The sequence below is a fragment of the Natrix helvetica genome (assembly GCF_964273705.1).
Source record: "Natrix helvetica genome assembly, chromosome: Z".
NCBI classification, from domain to species: Eukaryota; Metazoa; Chordata; class Lepidosauria; order Squamata; family Natricidae; genus Natrix; species Natrix helvetica.
This window is the reverse complement of record NC_138554.1, coordinates 19310343-19329387: the sequence shown is the minus strand read 5'-3', so window position 1 is coordinate 19329387 and position 19045 is coordinate 19310343. Positions and strand designations below refer to the sequence as shown.

General features: G+C 46.1%; 1 protein-coding gene across 1 annotated transcript in view; it reads left to right on the top strand.

The window, feature by feature from the left end:
* Positions 1-544: 544 nt before the first annotated feature.
* The window catches only part of ZNF668 (zinc finger protein 668), a 39306-nt gene continuing 20805 nt past the window's right edge, over positions 545-19045 (top strand). Inside the window, exons 1-2 of the mRNA XM_081933254.1 lie at positions 545-705; positions 11568-14247. Coding sequence (XP_081789380.1) covers positions 658-705; positions 11568-13358 — 1839 coding nt within the window. The 5' untranslated portion in view covers positions 545-657 and the 3' untranslated portion in view covers positions 13359-14247. Of the gene's footprint in view, positions 706-11567 lie in introns of the transcript that reaches the window.

Sequence of the window (19045 nt, the reverse complement as noted above, 5' to 3'; positions counted from 1 at the left end):
GGATGAAGTTTCTTGGATGAGAAACGAAACTACTACTTCTTCCTCAAAGAAAAAAACAACAATAATTCCTTATTGCCGGAAGTGCCCGGTTCTCCTCCCTGAAGTCGTGAAGCGAGAAGCACTTCGGCCTGTCACGAAGCACCTCTTGGAAGCGGGGGGACTCCTTGCTGCTCCGCCAGCTTCCTTATTTCGTTTCATTACCCAAACTAGGCAATAAGATCAGCGCTAACCTCTTGGACCCCCCCCCCCACCTCCAACGTCTGGTGCACCCTCCAAACGATTCCCCCGCAGCGGCTTCGCCACTTCCGCTTGGTGCAACGCCTGGCCGCTTCCCTCCGGGAAACACGCCGCACTTCCTCAGCCTGCCCCCCACCCCGCCTCCCCTTACCCCTTTCGTATCCCCCCCCATCCGCCCGCCCCCGCAATCCCCATCCCCTTCTAATCTAACGAGGCGAGCCTCGAGATCGCCTCCCTCCGTCTCTAAGGCGGTTGCTGCCTTTGCAGCCGGGGCGGGAAGAGGAGGAGGAAGAGGGAGGGGATCATCCCTGCAGTTCCAGCTCATCGCTGCTGGACTCCTACCCACCCACCTACACTCCGGTCGCCCCGCCCTGCGCCTCCATTTCCTCTCCTTTCTCCGCGGTCCTAGCGCTCGGCCACATGGAGCCGCAGAGAAAGGGGAGAGCCCCCAGACAAAGGAGCCAGCAGGTAAGGCTGGGGGGGGGGGGCACACACGAGGGACAGGGCGAAAGCGCCGCCGCTGGGGATGGCCTTTGCTCTGCTTCTCCTTCTCCTTCTCCCTCCCGCTGGAAGGGACTGAGCGCCCGGAGACTGCTCCCTATGCAGAGCCCCGAAGCGCCCTCTCCCCAGCCTGGCAGCAGGTCGCTTGTCCCCCGGTCCTAAAAAAAAGCCATTCTGCCGTCTGGACTGTCGAACAGCCTATTTACTTTGGATACAAAGAGCGGCTGCCGTTGTCTCTGCTGCTGGCATCGCCGCCTTGGCTGGGAGGAGGAGGAGGAGGTGGCGGAGGAGAGCCCAGCGGGTGAGGGCGGCTGGCCTCCCGTCTCCCGTCGGGGGTCCCTCGGTCCTAGAGATAGCCATTTTATTTATTTATTTGATTGATTTGACTTGTCCATCGTTTACAAGACACAAGAATAAACATGAGTATGAATGAAATGGGGACGAATAAATGGGGACGGCAGGATAGGGATGGTCCGCTTATGCACACACCCTTTACGGACCTCTTAGGAATGGGGTGAGGTCCACAGTGGACAGTCCTAAGGTTGAATTTGGGGTGTGTGTGTGTGAAAATGTAACAACAGAGTCAGGTAGAGCATTCCAGGCAATGACCACTGAGAACATTTTGCAGAAAGGAGGCTCCCGGCCGGGCGGCAGGAAAGCTTTTTGTCCCTTTGCCTGGCCGATTGAGCATCTCTGTCTCTCAATGCCGCATTTGCGGGCGCGGCATCGGCTCCGTAGGTTGCTGCTGGCTGGATCCTGGCCGCAGAAGCCGCCCAGATCTGCCATCCGCAGTCCGCCTTCGGCTGTTGCTGCTGCTGGGACCGAGCTAACCCATTGGATAAAGTTGGGGGGGGGGTTGTTTTTGTTTTGCAAACAGCCTCACTTTCCGGGTTGGGTTGCAGTTCTGACGAGTGCCAGAGGTTGTTGTCCCTGGGGGATGATGGGAATGAGAGCATTTGAATAGCAATAGCACTTAGACTTATATACCACTTCATAGTGTTTTTACAGCACTCTATAAGCGGTTTACAGAGTCAGCCTATTGCCCCCTAACAAACCGGGTTTTCATTTTACCCACCTGGGAAGGATGGAAGGCTGAGTCAAACTTAAGCCTGGTGAGATTCGAACCGCAGCTAGAAGTCAGTTAAAGTAGCCTGCAATACTGCACTCTAACCACTGCGCCACCTCGGCTCATTTGAACCCATGGTTAGGCAGTTCTAAACACGCAGGCACAAATGGCCTGCGAGCGTTCCACACCCGCCTTTCCTTTGTCCCTTCTGTTCAAAGGGAAAAAAAATGTGTGAGTGTGTGTGTGTTTGTTTTTCCTAATCCTTGGTAAAAGACAGCACACACAGAGTCTTCTCCTGCAGACAGTTTTAACAGTAGACCTCTGCCATCCAGTCACTGGAGTAGGATCATCTGGGGATGCCCTGCCCATCCTATCCCCCTTTGCCACAGAATGAACCGGAACAGGATCTTCTTTGGAGTGGCACCACTAGCATGGAACAGTTCTCCCAAAGGAAGCTATGGCTGACCACTCTTGCTTTGTCCTTAAACCAGTTTTTCCCCCCAGCCTTGAGCATTTTAAGATAACCCCCAGAATATCCCAGCCACCCATGTCCCAAAAGGGCTCCTCCCCCTCCAAAAAAGGAACTTTGGACTTTGTTTTTTTCCTTGAAGATGTTTGGCTTCTCATCCAAGAAGCTTCTTTGGCTCTGACCAAATAGGTAAAGAATCTAAATCTTTCCACCCTCCACTGTTTAGTCAGAGCGGAAGAAGCTTCTTGGATGAGAAGCAAAACAGCTCCAAGGAAAAACCAAAGTCCAAAGTTCCCTTTTGGAAAAAAAAAACAATTTTGGGACAACCATGATCTGGATGACTGAGAATCTCCATAGACATCTAGCCAGCTATGCTGAAGGGGAATTCTGGGAGTTAAACTTCACATATCTTAAAAAATCCTCAAGATTGAGAACCATTGCTTTAGAGACAATAAAAAAAGGCTGCCCCGGGACTGAATTGTCTTTCTAATGGCTCTTTTAAAAATTGTTTTAAAAACTGTTGGTCTACATGGGGTATTTTTATTTAATTGAGCTTTTACAATTTCTACACAAAGTGCTCTGAGCTTCTCTGATGGAAATGAAGGTATAGAAAAGATAGGCAGACAAGATAGATAGATAAATGATAGATAGATAGATAGATAGATAGATAGATAGATAGATAGATAGATGATAGATAGATGATAGATAGATAGATGATAGATAGATAGATAGATAGATAGATGATAGATAGATGATAGATAGATAGATGATAGATAGATGATAGATAGATAGATAGGTAGATAGATAGATAGATGATAGATAGATAGATAGATGATAGATGATAGATAGATAGATAGATATGGAGATGATAGATAGATAGATAGATAGATAGATAGATAGATAGATAGATGATAGATAGATAGATAGATGATAGATAGATAGATAGATAGATGATAGATAGATATGGATGGAGATGATGGATGGATAGATAGATATGGATAGAAATGTTTGATTGATAGGTAGGTAGGTTGATTGATTGATTGATGATAGATATGGATGGAGATGATGGATGGATGGATAAATAGATATGGATAGAGATTGATAGGTAGGTAGGTAGGTAGGTAGGTAGGTAGGTAGGTAGGTAGATGATAGATAGATGATGATAGATAGATAGATAGATGATAGATAGATAGATAGATAGATAGATAGATGATAGATAGATAGATAGATAGATAGATAGATAGATAGATAGATAGATAGATATGGAGATGATTGACAGATAGATAGGAGGTAGATAGATGGACCCTGACAGCTCAGACTATTATGGGACTGCTTTGGAGCATGAGAAAGACTCTGGAGGGTGTTTGGAGTCAGAGCAGGAACTAGAGAGGCCTGTTGGCCACCAGGTGGCATCCGAGGCAGGGAGCAGTGAAGAGGAACTGAGGAACAGAGGGAGGTTGTCCTTGATGTGCGTATGCATAGAGCTGAGAGGAGAAAGGAACAGCTGTGGAGAAGATGTCATAGAAGGAAGTAGGGACAGCTGGCAAAGGTTGTGGCCCCTCCCAAAGAGTTTATAGGTGGAGCAACGGGAAGAGAATCTTTGCAGGAAACAACAGCCCATTTTACTAGCCATTGAGAAAGCATTCCGTAAGTTTAATCTTGGTTTCTTGAAGATAACTTTCTAGGCTCCTAGCCAAGGGGTGGCTTTATCTATGTAATTAGTCATGGCAGACAACCATGCCTGTGTCTGCATATTCATTGGAATCACGGGACAGAACAGATAGATAGATTGATAGGTAGATGGAGATGATAGATAGATAGATAGATAGATAGATAGATAGATGATAGATAGATAGATAGATAGATAGATAGATAGATAGATAGATGATAGATAGATAGATAGATATGTATGTATGGAGATGATAGATAGATAGATGATTGATAGATAGATAGATAGATAGATAGATAGATAGATGATAGATAGATAGATAGATAGATAGATAGATAGATAGATAGATAGATATGGAGATGATAGATAGATAGATGATAGATAGATAGATAGATAGATAGATAGATAGATAGATATGGAGATGATAGATAGATGATAGATAGATAGATAGATAGATAGATAGATAGATAGATAGATAGATAGATGATAGATAGATAGATAGATAGATAGATGATATGGAGATGATAGATAGATGATAGATAGATAGATAGATAGATAGATAGATAGATAGATAGATGATAGATAGATAGATAGATGATAGATAGATAGATAGATAGATAGATAGATAGATAGATAGATAGATAGATAGATATGATAGATGGAGATGGTAAATAGACAGATATGTATGTATGGAGATGATTGATTGATAGATATGTAGATAGGAGATAGATAGATAGATAGATGATAGATAGATAGATAGATAGATAGATAGATAGATAGATGATAGATAGATAGATAGATAGATAGATAGATAGATAGATGATAGATAGATAGATAGATGATAGATAGATTAGATAGATAGATAGATAGATAGATAGATAGATAGATAGATGATAGATGATATAGATAAATAGATGATAGATAGATGATAGATGGATGGATGGATGGATAGATAGATATGGATGGAGATGATAGACAGATAGATAGATAGGACAGGAAATTACAGAAAAGCATTTCAGACCTCTTATCTCTTTTATCTGCTAATAAAATCTGCTGACCTCTTTATCTGCTGATAAAGAGAAAGGGTTTGCACCACTCAGGTGACCCTGACAACACAGATAAAGTTCTTGGATGAGAAGTGAAATGTCTTCAAAGAAAAAACAGGAAGTCCAGTTGCCTCTTCAAAAACCACCTTTGGGACAACTGTGACCTGGATGACTGAGAATCTCCATAGACTTATAGATCTGATTGTGAAGCTTTATATATTCCATCTTACACTGCTATTTCTTACCTATGTTTTTCCTTCCTGCCTCCCTCCTTCCTCCCTCCCTCCCTCCTTCTTGCTTCCTCCTTCCTTCCTTCCTTCCTTCCTTCCTGCCTGCCTGCCTGCCTGGTTAGACCATGATTTCAAGGCAAGCTCAGATGGGTTTTTCTGAGAGGGGAAAGGCGTGAGCTGCCTTGCAAGAACCTCTGCAAATTTTGCTGCCAAAATGTTGTGCTGACGTATGCTTATTGGCCAGGCACCCCACAGCTGGGGTGGGCAGACCTTAGCCCTAGACTTCTCCTGCCCAGCCTTGTTTTTCCAGCCCTCAGAGCACTCCTTCATCAACCATGAAGACGAAACTTGGCAGCAGAAGACTTGAATAAATATTGAGCTGTTCGTTTTTGCAGAATGAAAAAAAAAACAGGAATAACTGTACTAAACCTTTTGTATGTTTGTCTCCTCTTTTGGGACGCAGTGGCTATGACACTGAGCTTGTCGATCAGAAAGGTCGGAGGTTCGAATCCCTAGCGCCACGTAACGGAGTGAGCTCCCATTACTTGTCCCAGCTCCTGCCAACCCTAGCAGTTTGATATCATATAAAAATGCAAGTAGAAAAATAGGGACCACTTTTGGTGGGAAGGTAACAGTGTTCTGTGTGCCTTTCTGTGTGCCTCATGCTGTCCACATGACCAAGGAGAACGTCTTCGGACAGCGCTGGCTCTTCAGCTTTGAAACGGAGGTGAGCACCGCCCCCTAAAGTCGGGAACGATAAAGTATGTGCAAGGGGAACCTTTACTTTTACTCCTCTTTTACCTTTCAAAAAAAAAAAAAGGAACACCCATCTTTCTAATGTCATGATTGCCAAGCTCTCTGCTAGAGCAGGGCTGCTCACCCCCCTCTCTCAGCAGCAAACGTCCATCTTCCATCCTAATAAGCAACAGTTATGCCTTTTTTTTTTGCACCTGCCGTCTTTTTCCGAGAGTCTCCCTACAGCTCCAGGTTTTAAGTTCTTCAGTGCTAAATGAAAGGAAGCTTGTGAACAATTGCAATTCTGCTTGGCGAATTCCAGGCACTCCACTTGCAAGAGGATTGTAATTTTATTTTACCTTCCTCCAAAACCTTCTGTAATTCTAGCTCTGTCTGCTTCTGACGGCCTTCCTTATCCTCCGCCTCCCTTTCTCCCTCCAGATCCTGAATCCAACCATTTTGCAAAGAGCAGGCAATTTCCCCACCATCTGTTCTGGCAGAGTAGAGGAAAAAAGCCTTTTCTGTCTATTCCCCTCACCCTGAGTTACCGATGCTTCTTATATTACAGAATCTTAAAAAAAAATAATCTGATTCTGGAATGCAAAATAGACTTGTGTACCTTTTTCTTCTGCTTTAAATCCCCCCCCTCCCGTTCAGTTACACACTCCTTAAAAACAAAATTTCATGCAACGTCTTGCATCTCGTAAAAATCAGGATGCCCTGTGCACTCCTTAGGAAATTTGCATATAAGACATACCAAATAGATGTCACTCCCACTAAAGGCCTGAAGAAGAGATTTCCCCAAACTTGCACCTGGCAGCTGCGTTGGATTGCAACCCCCATCGTCCACATTCCACACAGCTTGCAAATGTCACCCCCGATGGAAGGGAGGGAGGGAGAAAAGGGGAAAAGGAAAAATAGCTGTGGATCGCCAGATAGGCTGAGTCATATAAAAAAGCTGTCCCATTCTTGATTTTATGTCCCTGTGCTTTAATTTTCTCTTTCAAAGCTGTTTCCCTTGGGATCCCAAAGGTGCTTTTTTTCAAGAGGCAACTGGACTTTCTGGTTTTTCTTTGGAGACGTTTCGCTTCTCATCCAAGAAGCTTCTTCAACTCTCAGAGAAAGCTCTTCAAAGAAAAACCAGAAAGTCCAGTTGCCTCTTGAAAAAAAGCACCTTTGGGACAACCATGACCTGGATGGCTGAGAAACTCCATAGACAGAAACTTGGGATCGTCCACTGCCACCCCTAAATACTTTCCTTGCCACACAATCTCCCACAATTCTGACAAAATGTAGTCTCTTCACCACCGAATTCCAGGGAATTTAAAGAATGGAAATGGGAACAGTGAACTTCCTAGAAGATTACCAGTTCATCTGTATCCATATAACCTCCACCCCCCCCCCCCCAATAGGCCAAAATGAAGCAAAATTAAATTTAATTAATTAATTAATTAAAAATAGGGGGGGGGAGACAATTCATTCTAATGGTTAAGACACCAGTTCAGGGACACGGTGGCTCAGAGGCTAAGACGCTGAGCTTGTCGATCAGAAAGGTTGGCAGTTCAGCAATTCGAATCCCTAGTGCCGCATAACGCATAAGCAGTTCAAAAGCATGTAAAAAATGCAAGTAGAAAAATAGGAACCACCTTTGGTGGGAAGATAACACTGTTCTGTGCGCCATTGGCATTTAGTCATGCCGGCCACATGGCCACGGAGAACGTCTTCAGACAACACTGGCTCTTCGGCTTTGAAACAGAGATGAGCACCGTCCCCTAGAGTCGGGAACAACTAGCACATATGTACAAGGGGAACCTTTACCTTCAAGACACCAGGCTACAAAACAAGAGACCCCGAGTTCTAGTCCCACCTTAGCCATGAAAGCCAGCTGGGTGACATTGGAGTCAGTCAGTCTCCCTCAGCCCAATCCACCTCACAGGATTGTTGTGGGGAAAATAGGAGGAGGAAAGAGTATCGTGTGTATTTTGAGTTATTTGTAAAAATAATAAAGGTAGGATACAAAACAAACAAAATGATTGAAAACCTTCCAGTGACATCACTGTCTTCCTGTCCATCCTCCATGATGTCCAGGGTGGGAGTTATGCTCCCCAATCTTGGGAAGTTGCTAACCCTAATAGAACTATACATTTCCTCACCCCACCCCACCTAAGACTGGCCAGGACTATCTTAGCTCTTCCATTAAATAATTATTTAATGAAGCTCTCTTAGTTATCTGCTTCTCTCTGTTCCCACTCAGAGACCCCCACGCCATATGGGTCTGCTTCACTCATGTCTTCAGGTTTAAGAAACAAATGCAGTTGCTCTGAGATTTAAAGAGAAGGGAATTTCTCTGCTGCCTTCCAGGATGTCTTTGTGGCTGGATCTCGATTTTTTTTTAGCTCAACCTCATTTGTACTGGCTGAGCTTAAACGGAATATATCCTGTTTCCCCGAAAATAACACCTCATCAGATAATAAGCCCAACTGGGCTTTTGAGCGCATGCGCTAAAACAAACCCTCACCAAAAAATAAGCCCTTCCCTAAAATATTTAACCACATGCACAGCTGGTCCCCACCATTTCTTGGGGGGCGAGGGGAGGAAACATGCCCCACATGTAACGCAGAAGGGCCTCACGGAGATCACACCCACAAACTCTAGCTACCACGCCTCTTAGTGGTAGATAAGTGCCAGTATCTATTGACAGATTTCTAAGCTGTGAACTGTTGGTTTTACATCCAATTTTTGGCTTGCGTACTCTGACTCTGAAGCAGGAAGCTGAAATTTAGTTGAGAGAAACCTCAAAATTTAAAAACATGTCTTTCTGAAGACATTTGCAAATATTCACAATTTTAGATGTTTGGTGCTGGTCTTCTCTCTTTCAGGTATAAGGGAGTTTTTTTTTTCTTATCCTTAGTGGATCAGTGTGCCACTTGCTCACAATCTCACCGTTGTGTGTAATTGGTTGCAAATTTTAGAAGGTCCTGTATTTTTTTAAAATATATTTTGCTTGATCTGATCCTGTCTGTCCTCCAGGAAAGGTTTTTCGATCTTTTTTCTTTGTTGCAATCTAAAGAAAAGCTTGCATGACGAGCTCATGAATTGTTCTGACCGAGGCTTCCCAAGAGCATGAAGCAACTCCTGGTCCTGACAAAAAATCATTTTATTAATTTACAGGGAATTCTGCTCATTCACATCTAGCAAAGTCTTTCAAGGGAGGATTTACAGTCACAGAACTTATCTGGCTTGGAGATCTGAGAGGCCAATATTTGCAAAACGTGACAAAGAGTCTCGGAGAGTCACAAACCAATTAAGTCTCCTGCAAACTCCACTCTCCTTTCACTCCTCTTTTATTTCCTCTGGCCTTACTCCCAAGACGACCCCTATTCTTTAGCTGTTGCCTTGGTCTGGCAAATCTGCGCATGCGCACACTGGGAACAGACTCCAGCTGTTCCTCTGCCTCACTGATGTCTGACTCTGAAGGCAGCTGATAATTGTCAGACGGCTCTGGCCCCCTCTCTGCCTCTGACACAGAGCCCTCATCAGAGCCTTCCCCAGACTCCAGGACTGGCCCATGTTCCTCCCCAATCTCCTCACTGTCCGAATCTGCTGCCAGCTCTGCTGGCCACTGGTGGGCCACAACATGAATAGTATAAGGCAGGGGCCCCCTACCCCTGGTCCGGGGACCAGTATCAGTCCATGGCATGCCAGAAACTGGCCCACGCAAACAAGTAAAGCCCCATTCGCGGGATGCAGGCAATATGCAAACCACACTCCCTCCGGTCCATGGAAAAACCCCTCCATGGAACCAATCCCCGGTGCCCAAAAAGTTTGGGGGCCGCTAGTCTGAGGTAAATCTTGCAGTTCAGGAGGATTTGAACTGAGGACAGTGCTTGGTCCAGAAGATGAGCAAGATTTGGCCATATTTTTCTGGTTGAGGTCCATATGGCAATAGTGATAGGCGTAATTAGACGAAAATGAAAATATCCCATGGACATAGCAATGGTGGGTTCTGGATCCCGTTGCAACCGGTACGGTGCAATGGGGCCGGGCGTCCACCACATGAATGCACTTAGCACGCGCCCAAATGCTTGCAGCACACATATGCGTACTTACTGCCTGCGACGCTCCGTGACACCTCCGCGACGCTCCAGCTGCTCGGGGAGCATCGCGCAGGTACTGTATGCTCCGTGCGTGTGCATGTAAGCCCCGAACAGCTCAAATAAAGGTAAGGAGCGCGGGTGGGCGGGCCCTCCAGAGCACTGTACCAGAATGGCACCTGGTGCTCCCAGCAGGCACTGGTACGCCCGTACCGGGGCGTACTAGTCGTATCCCACCACTGGGACACAGGCTAATGTAGTTGTTGTTTCTCCACTACAGGTAGTCCTTGACTTAAAACATTGTTAAGCTTGCAGTGAGGGTGGCAAGGCCTGCTGGTAGCTAAGCAGCACATCAAGTGACCAAAACCAATTTTACAATCCTTTTTTGCAGAGACAGTTAAGCGAAGGCAGCTATTGTTAAATGAATGAGGCGGTTGTAAAACGAACCTATTGTTTGTGATGGGTGTTTTTGCCAGAAACCAAAAATGAATACTGTTTTCTGACAAAAACATAAAACACAGCCATGTGACAACTGGTGCCAAGCACCCCAAGTGTGGTCATGTGACTGCAAAGGTGCAGCTGTTGTAACTTCAAATCTGGCCATAAGTTCCTTTTTTGAGGTTTGTGGTAACTTTGATTGTTATGCATTCCCATCATAAATTGAGGATTACCTGTACAGGCAGTCCTCGGCTTACAACAATTTAGTGACCAATTTAAATGACAATAGCACTGGAAAAAGAGAAATGGCCGTTTTTCATATTTACGACCGTTGCAACACCTACATGGTCATGTGATCAAAATTCGGACCCTTGTCAACTGACTCAGATTTATGACCCGGGGTTGTGGGATCCCTCTTTGTGACCTTCTGACAAGCAAAATCAATGGGGAAGCCAGATTCACTTAGCAATTCAGTGATTCACTTAACAACAGTGACAAAAATGCTGTAAGATGGGGCAAAATTCACGTAACACGTCTCAATAACAGAAATTTTGTACTCAGTTGTGGTCGTAAGACTACCTTTACAATTTCCCTCTTTTATGGTATTATCTGATTATTTTGTCATTGGAGGAAAGCAACGGAGTTCACTCACAAACATTCAAGAACTCTGGAAAGACTACACAAATTAATTGGGGAGGCTATATCCCACCACCCACTGTAAAGCACATAAAGCAGTGGTGGGTTCCGGATCCTGTTTCAACTGGTACAGTGCAACGGGGCCCGGTATCCACCACATGAATGTGTGCAGCACGCGCGCAGCATGCACTTGCGTCCTTGCCTCCGCGACGCTCCAGCTGCTTGGCGGAGCATTGTGCAGGTGCCATACTCCGTGCGCATGTGCTGAAGCGCCGAAGAGCACAAATACAGGTAAGGAGAGCAGGCGGGCCCTCTGGAGCACCGGAACGGTACCCAGTACTCCCAGCAGGCACCGGTACACCCGTACTGGGACGTACTGCCTGCAACCCACCACTGACATAAAGAGACAATTTGTAAAGGTAAATGACCATTGTTGTGTATTTCAGGCAGCATCCTCTGGAAAGATGGCTGAAGCAGAAGGAGGAGAGGTTGACGTAGAAGTGAAGCAAGAGGAGGAGGATGAAGATGAAGAGCCTGGCTACATCCAGTCTGGGCGGCGGTACAGGTGCCTGACCTGTAGCAAAACTTTCCCTAGCGTGCCACGGGTGTTGCGACATTTAAAGTCCCACGCAGCTGGTACTGTGGATGGCATAGCTGCCAAACTCGCTTGTCCTAATTGTAGGAAGGAGTTTCCTGACCGGGCTCAACTTCGCAAGCACCAACTCAGCCACCAAACGGAGCGCCCATACCAATGCCAGCTTTGTGCCAAGGCTTACAAAACGGCCCCCGAGCTGCGGAATCACGGGCGTAGCCACAGTGGCGAAAAGCCCTTTGTTTGCCACGAGTGCGGCAAAGCGTTCATGCAGCCCGTTTGTCTTCGAGTCCACATGGCCCGGCACACTGGAGACCTGCCCTTCCGCTGCCAGCAGTGCCACAAGGGCTATGGCACTCTTTCCAAGCTGAAGATCCACCAGCGTTCTCACACAGGTGAGAAGCCATACTCCTGCGGTGAATGCAGCAAGCGCTTCGCTGATCCCTCGGTGTTCCGGAAGCACCGCCGGACCCATGCTGGCCTCCGCCCCTACCAATGTGAGGTGTGCCGCAAGACGTACGCTGAGTTGAAGGATCTCAAGAACCACGAGCGCTCCCACACCGGCGAACGCCCCTTCTTGTGCCAGGATTGTGGGAAGGCCTTTTCCCGGTCCTCATCACTGGCTTGCCACCAGCGCATCCATGCGGCCCACAAGCCCTACCGTTGCAACCTCTGTGGGAAAGGCTTCACCCAGCTGTCCTCCTTCCAGAGCCACCAGCGCACTCACTCTGGTGAGAAGCCCTTTCTCTGCCCGCAATGCGGCCGCATGTTCAGTGATCCCTCCAGTTTTCGCAGGCACCAGAGAGCCCACCAGGGCCTCAAGCCCTATGCCTGCGACAAGTGTGGGAAGGCTTTCCGCCAACCGGCTGACCTGGCCATGCACCAGCGCATCCACACAGGTGAGAGGCCCCACAAGTGCTCGCAGTGCGACAAGAGCTTCGTGGCTTCATGGGACCTCAAGCGCCACCTGCTGGTGCACTCCGGCCAGCGCCCTCACCAGTGCGGCGAGTGCGGCAAGAGCTTTGCTGAGCGGGCCAGTCTCACCAAACACTACCGTGTTCACTCAGGCGAGCGGCCATTCAAGTGCGGCCGCTGCGGCAAAGCCTTTGTGGTGTCATCCAGCCTCCGGAAGCATGAACGCACCCACGGCAACGAGAACAGCGAGGACAAGGTCGCCCCCGCGGGCAACCAGGACCCATTCCTCAGTGACCCATCGGCCATTGTGGTCGCTACCGTGGTGCCCGCCTGTGGAGAGTGTGGGGAGGTCTTTGCCTCCACCCAGGAACTACGGCGCCACGAACGCCTGCTGCATCCTGGCCTGCGCCCATTTCCATGTCCAGAATGTGGCAAAGGCTTCTCAGACCGAGCCGGTCTGCGTAAACACGAGCGGATCCACTCGGGAGTCCGTCCCCATGCCTGTCCCCACTGTTCTAAAGCTTTCCTAGGTGCCTCAGACCTGCGCAAGCACCTCAAGACCCACGTGTCCCTAGAGAACAGGAGCAGTGAGGACACCATGGTGACTGCCACCATCATGACCTACGAATCCCTCCTCCCTGCTCAGCTCCATCCCCATGACGACGGGACAGAGACTGACAAGGACTCTCCCTCGGACTGCTTGCCTGACCCCCTCACGGAACCCTCGTAAGCTCCGCCTTCCTTCCCGCCTTTGCCCTGCCTGCGATTGGGCGAAAAGAAGCCAGCTCAGTTGCTTAAAAGCTCTCTGCGTACTTTGATGATTGCCCAGCCTTGCCTCGCGGATGTGATGTGTGGACCGCGCTCTTTCAGCGCCCTCCCATCCAGCATGGCTCTCCAGCATTTCTTTCCAAGTAGGGCTTGATGTGCTTCACCACTGGCTGTGTGTGGCTGCCTTTCCTCCCACCCTCCATTGTTGCCCACACCAGATGTTCACTTGCCTGAAATTAAATGTGCCTGGTGTGTCTGTGTTTGTTTGTGTGTGAGAGCAAGAGAGAAACCAGACTCATGGTTTTGAAACTCTGGTCAGCAAAAGGAGCCTGACATCTTGTGAGATGTTACATGTCTGTGCGTGAGGAGGTGCGTTTTTTATTGTTTGCGGGGTGATGTGCATTCATTTTATGAGGTGTTTCTGCAACCTTTGTGAACTGCTGGTGTTTTTTTTAGTTTTTTTTTTTTAGAAAATGAAAATAATCTCCAGGCCGTTTTTTAAGGGCAAGAAGAATTAAATTTAGAAAACTAAGGGAGGAAACAAAGGACCATTATTCTTTTCTTCCTGGAGAGTTTTTTTTTTTTAAATTATCTGAGGGTTTCCTTGCTTGTAAGAAAAGATTAAAATAAATGGCTTGCTTTTTTTTTAAAGGGGAAAATTGACTTGGATTGCATGTGGGAGGTGCAAATTTTTTTAGCTTGGGGTGGGGGGGCACAACCCTTATATTATCCTTATCTCACCTATAGAAATTTATCTTGCCTATTGAATTTCATTTCAAGTTTTATTTTATTCCTGTATTTATTATATCTAATTACCATTGCTATCAAAAGCCTCTCAGCAATAAAGGCTCTTTGACTGCTGAGGAGAGGGTTTGAAAATCTTCCTGTTTTCCTTTCTTCTCCCACTACACTTCCAAGAAAAAAATACCCTCACAGTCTTGGTCTGTCTATCAACTATTTATGTTCCTGAAGCCTCTGAACTCCGATTGGCTGGCCTGCTGTGATGTCACTAAAGGTTTACTTGCTCAAGGAGCAAAGCAGCCCACTCACATCTATTCTGAGTGTAGCAGAGGTGGTATTCAGCCAGTTCTGACCGGTTCTGGCGAACCGGTAGCAGAAATTTTGAGTAATTCAGAGAATGGGCAAAAACCACCTCTGGCTAGCTCCGCCCCCATCTATTCGCTGCCTCCTGAGTCCCAGCTGATCGGGTGGGCCTTTTGCCCTGCACAGGAGAATGAAGCTGGAAAGCAGGGATGGGGAGGGAATGGGGATTTTACAGTATCCTTCCCCCAGGAGTGGGGAGGAAATGGGGATTTTGCAGTACCCTTTCCCTGCTATGCCCACGAAGTCATGCCACGCCCAAAGAACCGGTAGTAAAAACATTTGAATCCCACCATATATTTATTAGTGGGAATAGGGTTTAAACCAACTGTAGAATTCTCAGGAGGCATACTGTTCTTTAAGTATGGTTGAATGAAGAGGACCAGAAGAAGGGGGCAATGTTTAGGCCAGAAGTTAGGAATTGGTGACTTTCCAGGTGTGGTTGAACCATAGCTTCCATCACCAGCAACCATGCTAATTGTGGCTGAGAAAAAGCCAGAAGGAGAAGGAGAAAATGAAAAAAAAACCGAAATCAAGAAAATATGAATTATCTTGTTGGCCCAGAAGACATCCTCCAAAGAGTGTCTTCTCAATAACAAGTTCTTCAGAGGTATCTTTAATTTCAACTCTGATCAGAAGAGTTGTTGGAGGATTTCTGGCTGGGAAGTGTCCATATATGTCCAAATGTGGGGAAAATATGTAGATGGGATTAGGTAGTCCAGTTTAAAATGTGAGAATTGGCAGCTGATTGGCAGAAGGAGGAACCAAGGGGGAAGTTAGATGTCAAAAGATAAGGAAACAAAACCAGAATAGATGACAAGTGAGGAAGTGTCTGCAAGCAAATAACCAAACTCGCCACCAAGGTGTCCACAGTTCAGCCTTGAGCTACAGACATTTCTCTTATTGACGTACAGGCAGGAAGGGATGGGTGGGTATCTTAGACTGAGTTCCAGTAACTGACTGGGACATCCTGTTTCGGTGTCATCTTGTCATGGCAACATCATGACCTGACAGTCCTCCAGGGAATGGCTGAAGGAAGACGGGGTACACTCTCAAACATTTCTGTGGCAGGGTGGGGGGAATCCCTTACTCCTGGCCCAGTCTTCAGCAACTTGGAATAAACATCTACAGTCTTGCAATTTAAACGACAACTGGTTGAATTGGCATCTTCAAAGAGGTGATTTTCAGTTGGATGGACTTCAACTCCCAGAATTCTCAGCAATGGTCTCTCTGGCTGGAGGTTTCTGTGTGCTGGAAGTTCACGAATCCAGAGGGCAGGGCACCCTGTTAGGAAAGGCTACCTTATCTGCTTCCATTTTTTCTTAAAAGCCCCAGAGGCAAGATATCACACTTGTACATTTGCCACATAAGGAATGATAGGAAAACTAACCAAGAGGGAAGCTGGGTTTTTTGTTTTGTTTTTTTTGTGGATGTTGGCATTAAGAGTTGTTCCATCTTACTAGGTTTTTTTATTCCTCTTATGTTCAGACTATGTTAACCAGGAATCTCCACCTTTGGCAACTTTTAAGACTTGTGGACTTCAACTCCCAGAATTCCTTAGAGGCTAAAACATGAATGGTTGCAGGAATTGGGTGAAAAGAAGGATTATGATGATATGATAGCAGTGTTCCAATAGGGGCTGCCACAAAGAAGGAAGGGTCAACCTATTTTCCAAAGCACCAGAAGGCAAGACAAGAACCAACAGATGGAAACTAACCAAGGAGGGAAGTAACCTAGAACTAAGGATCCCAAAGATGCTTTTTCAAGATGCAACTTGATTTTATGGTTTCTCTTTGAAGATGTTTCGCTTCCCATCCAAGAAGCTTCTCCAGCTGTGAGAAGCTAAACACCTTCAAAGAAAAACCAGAAAGTCCAGCTGCCTCTTGAAAAAGCACCTTTGGGATAACCATGACCTGGATGAATGAGAGTCTCCGTAGACATCTGGAACTAAGGAGAAACTTCCTTTACAGTGAGAACAATTAACCAGTGGAACAGCTTGCCTCCAAAAGTTGTGGTTGCTCCAATACTGGAAGCTTTTAAGACTGGACAACCACTTGTCTGGAATAGTGTAGGTAGGGGGCTGGACTAGATGACCTCCAAGATCCCTTCCCACTCTTGTTATTCTATTAAGTCTTAAAGACAACAAGATTGGACACCCCTGCTAGAAACCATGACACCTTCTCCCTCAATGGTTTTCATTAGTCACCTCTGTCTCTTGGGTAATCTAAATAAGAATGTGAGAATCAATCCCACAGTTACCCTTCCTGAAACTTGGCGGCCACTGATGTCAAGAGAATAAACCACAGAAAAATTGTACACATGACTTTGCAGAAAAGCTTGGTCAATAACCTGCAAATCACAATTTAATTCCATTACACATGGCCCACTAACTGTGACCACATCCCACACTTAAATTGGCCACTATCCAAATGTCACATGCACAAGCCTTGGATCCAAAACAGAGGTGGGTTGATCCCAGTTCGGCTCAGTTTGGCTGAACCAGTAGTGGTATTTTTGCCTGGGACACAGAACCAGTACCAACCCAGGCTTGCCACCCCCCCGAACCAGTTCCCTCATCACCGCCGGTGTTGACACCATGTTGTTTTGTACTGACCAGGCATGTACAGTTCACAGTAAATTGTTCTGCACATGTGTGAAGAACAATTTACATTGAACTCTGCACGTGCAAAACGCACACGAGGCAAACTGGTAGTAAAACCAGCAACAACCCCCCTGATCCAAAGTCTGCTCCTGAAAACACAAATTGTGAATATTCCAGGATTGAATAACCTAGAAAGTATCTAAATTGGATTAAGGAAGCCATGTGTAAAATGGGCCAGGGCAGGTTGGGTAAAAGGAAGGCACGGGAATGGCCCTTCATGAAGTTTTTAATCCTAAAATGTGCAAACAACCAAAGTATCATCATGAGTGACTCTAGAGCAGGGGTGTCCAAACTTGGGAACTTTAAGACTTGTGGACTTCAACTCCCAGAATTCCCCAGTTGAAGTCTTAAAATTTTCCAAGTTTGGACACCCCTGCTCTAGATAATGCTTATGGGACTCAGTTTGGTGTATTAAGTAGTAACTTCTCTTATAGCCACAACTGAGCCCAAAATTTCCGTTGCTAAATGAGACAGTAGTTAAGTGAGTTTTGCCCCATTTTACAATCTTTTTTGTTTGCAGTTGTTCAGTTAGCAATGTGTTTGTTAACAAAGTTTTTGTTAAGTGAACTTGCTTCCTCACTGACTGTGCTTGTCGTATACCTTTGACCGAAGATCGGTACACTCCTATCTGGGATAGTTGTCCTCTTCCACTGAGCGCGCAGCTTCGGGAGGGACGCACATGGAGCAGTAAGGGAGGAAGGGGACATCCACCTAGCCAGCCAGATCAGCCAATCAACCCTGGCGATCAATGGAGTGACAGACGTCGCAGCCACTCTGCTTGTCAGAAGGTCACAAAAAGTTATCATTTTCCTCAGCTGACTGGAGAATTCTGGGAGTTGAAATCCACACAGCTTAAAATTGCCGAGCTGGAGTAACACTGTACTCAAGAGCATGCTGGAGAGTACCGGAGATTGGACTCTGATCAGTTGCCTAAAATACAACAATTCCTCATTGATAGCAGATCATCAGGAGGGTATATTTGGGAAGGTATTCATCTTTAAGGAATATGAAGGTTCTCCTGTTAGGGAACTGGAGGCTAAAACATACGATGAACTGTTACAGGAACTAGGCATGGTTAGTCTAGTGAAGAGAAGGACCAATGGAGACATGATAGTAGTCTTCCAATATTTGAGGGGCTGTCACAGAGAGGAAGGGGTCAAGTTATTTTCCAAGGCACTTGAAGGCCAGGCAAGGACTGGAAACTGAACCAGGAGAGATTCAACCTAGAAATAAGGAGGAACTTTCTGACCGTGAGAACAATCAACCAATGAAACAGAAGTTGCCTTCAGAAGTTGTGGGGGCTTCATCAATTGAGACTTAAGAAGAGATTGGACTGCCATTTATCAGAAATGGTGTAGGATTTCCTGCTTCAGCTGGGGGGTTGGACTAGATAATCTACAATGTCTCTTCCAACTCTGTTAAACTGTTGTGTCTTTAAACTTTTCCTGATAATGGAATAGTACAGTGGACAAAAATGGGAAAAATGAATTCTCTTCATTGTGACAAGCCAGCTTTGATTAAAATAGCTTGGATAAAGTCTTGATTGCACCGCAAGCAGAACAGATATTAAAATATATGAATTTCAGAAACCAAAGTCAATTTGGCCAAATAGCCTTGACCATGATCATGGGATAGTCTGCATCATCATCTCGGCCTACTTGCAATGTTTCTGTGAAGATACAGAACAGGGAGCCAGAAGGATGTTCTTTGAAGAAAGAAAAGATAACCCAAGAAAGCCATTTTAATGAGGTTGGAAGTGTGAATTATGTTGCTCTTCCCACAAGTATTTACAGTAATAAAAGCTTCCCCTTTGTGTAAAGTTTGACGAGATTTTACATCTCAGAATCACACCTATTGTTCACATTTTGTTCTTCAATAACTGAGTC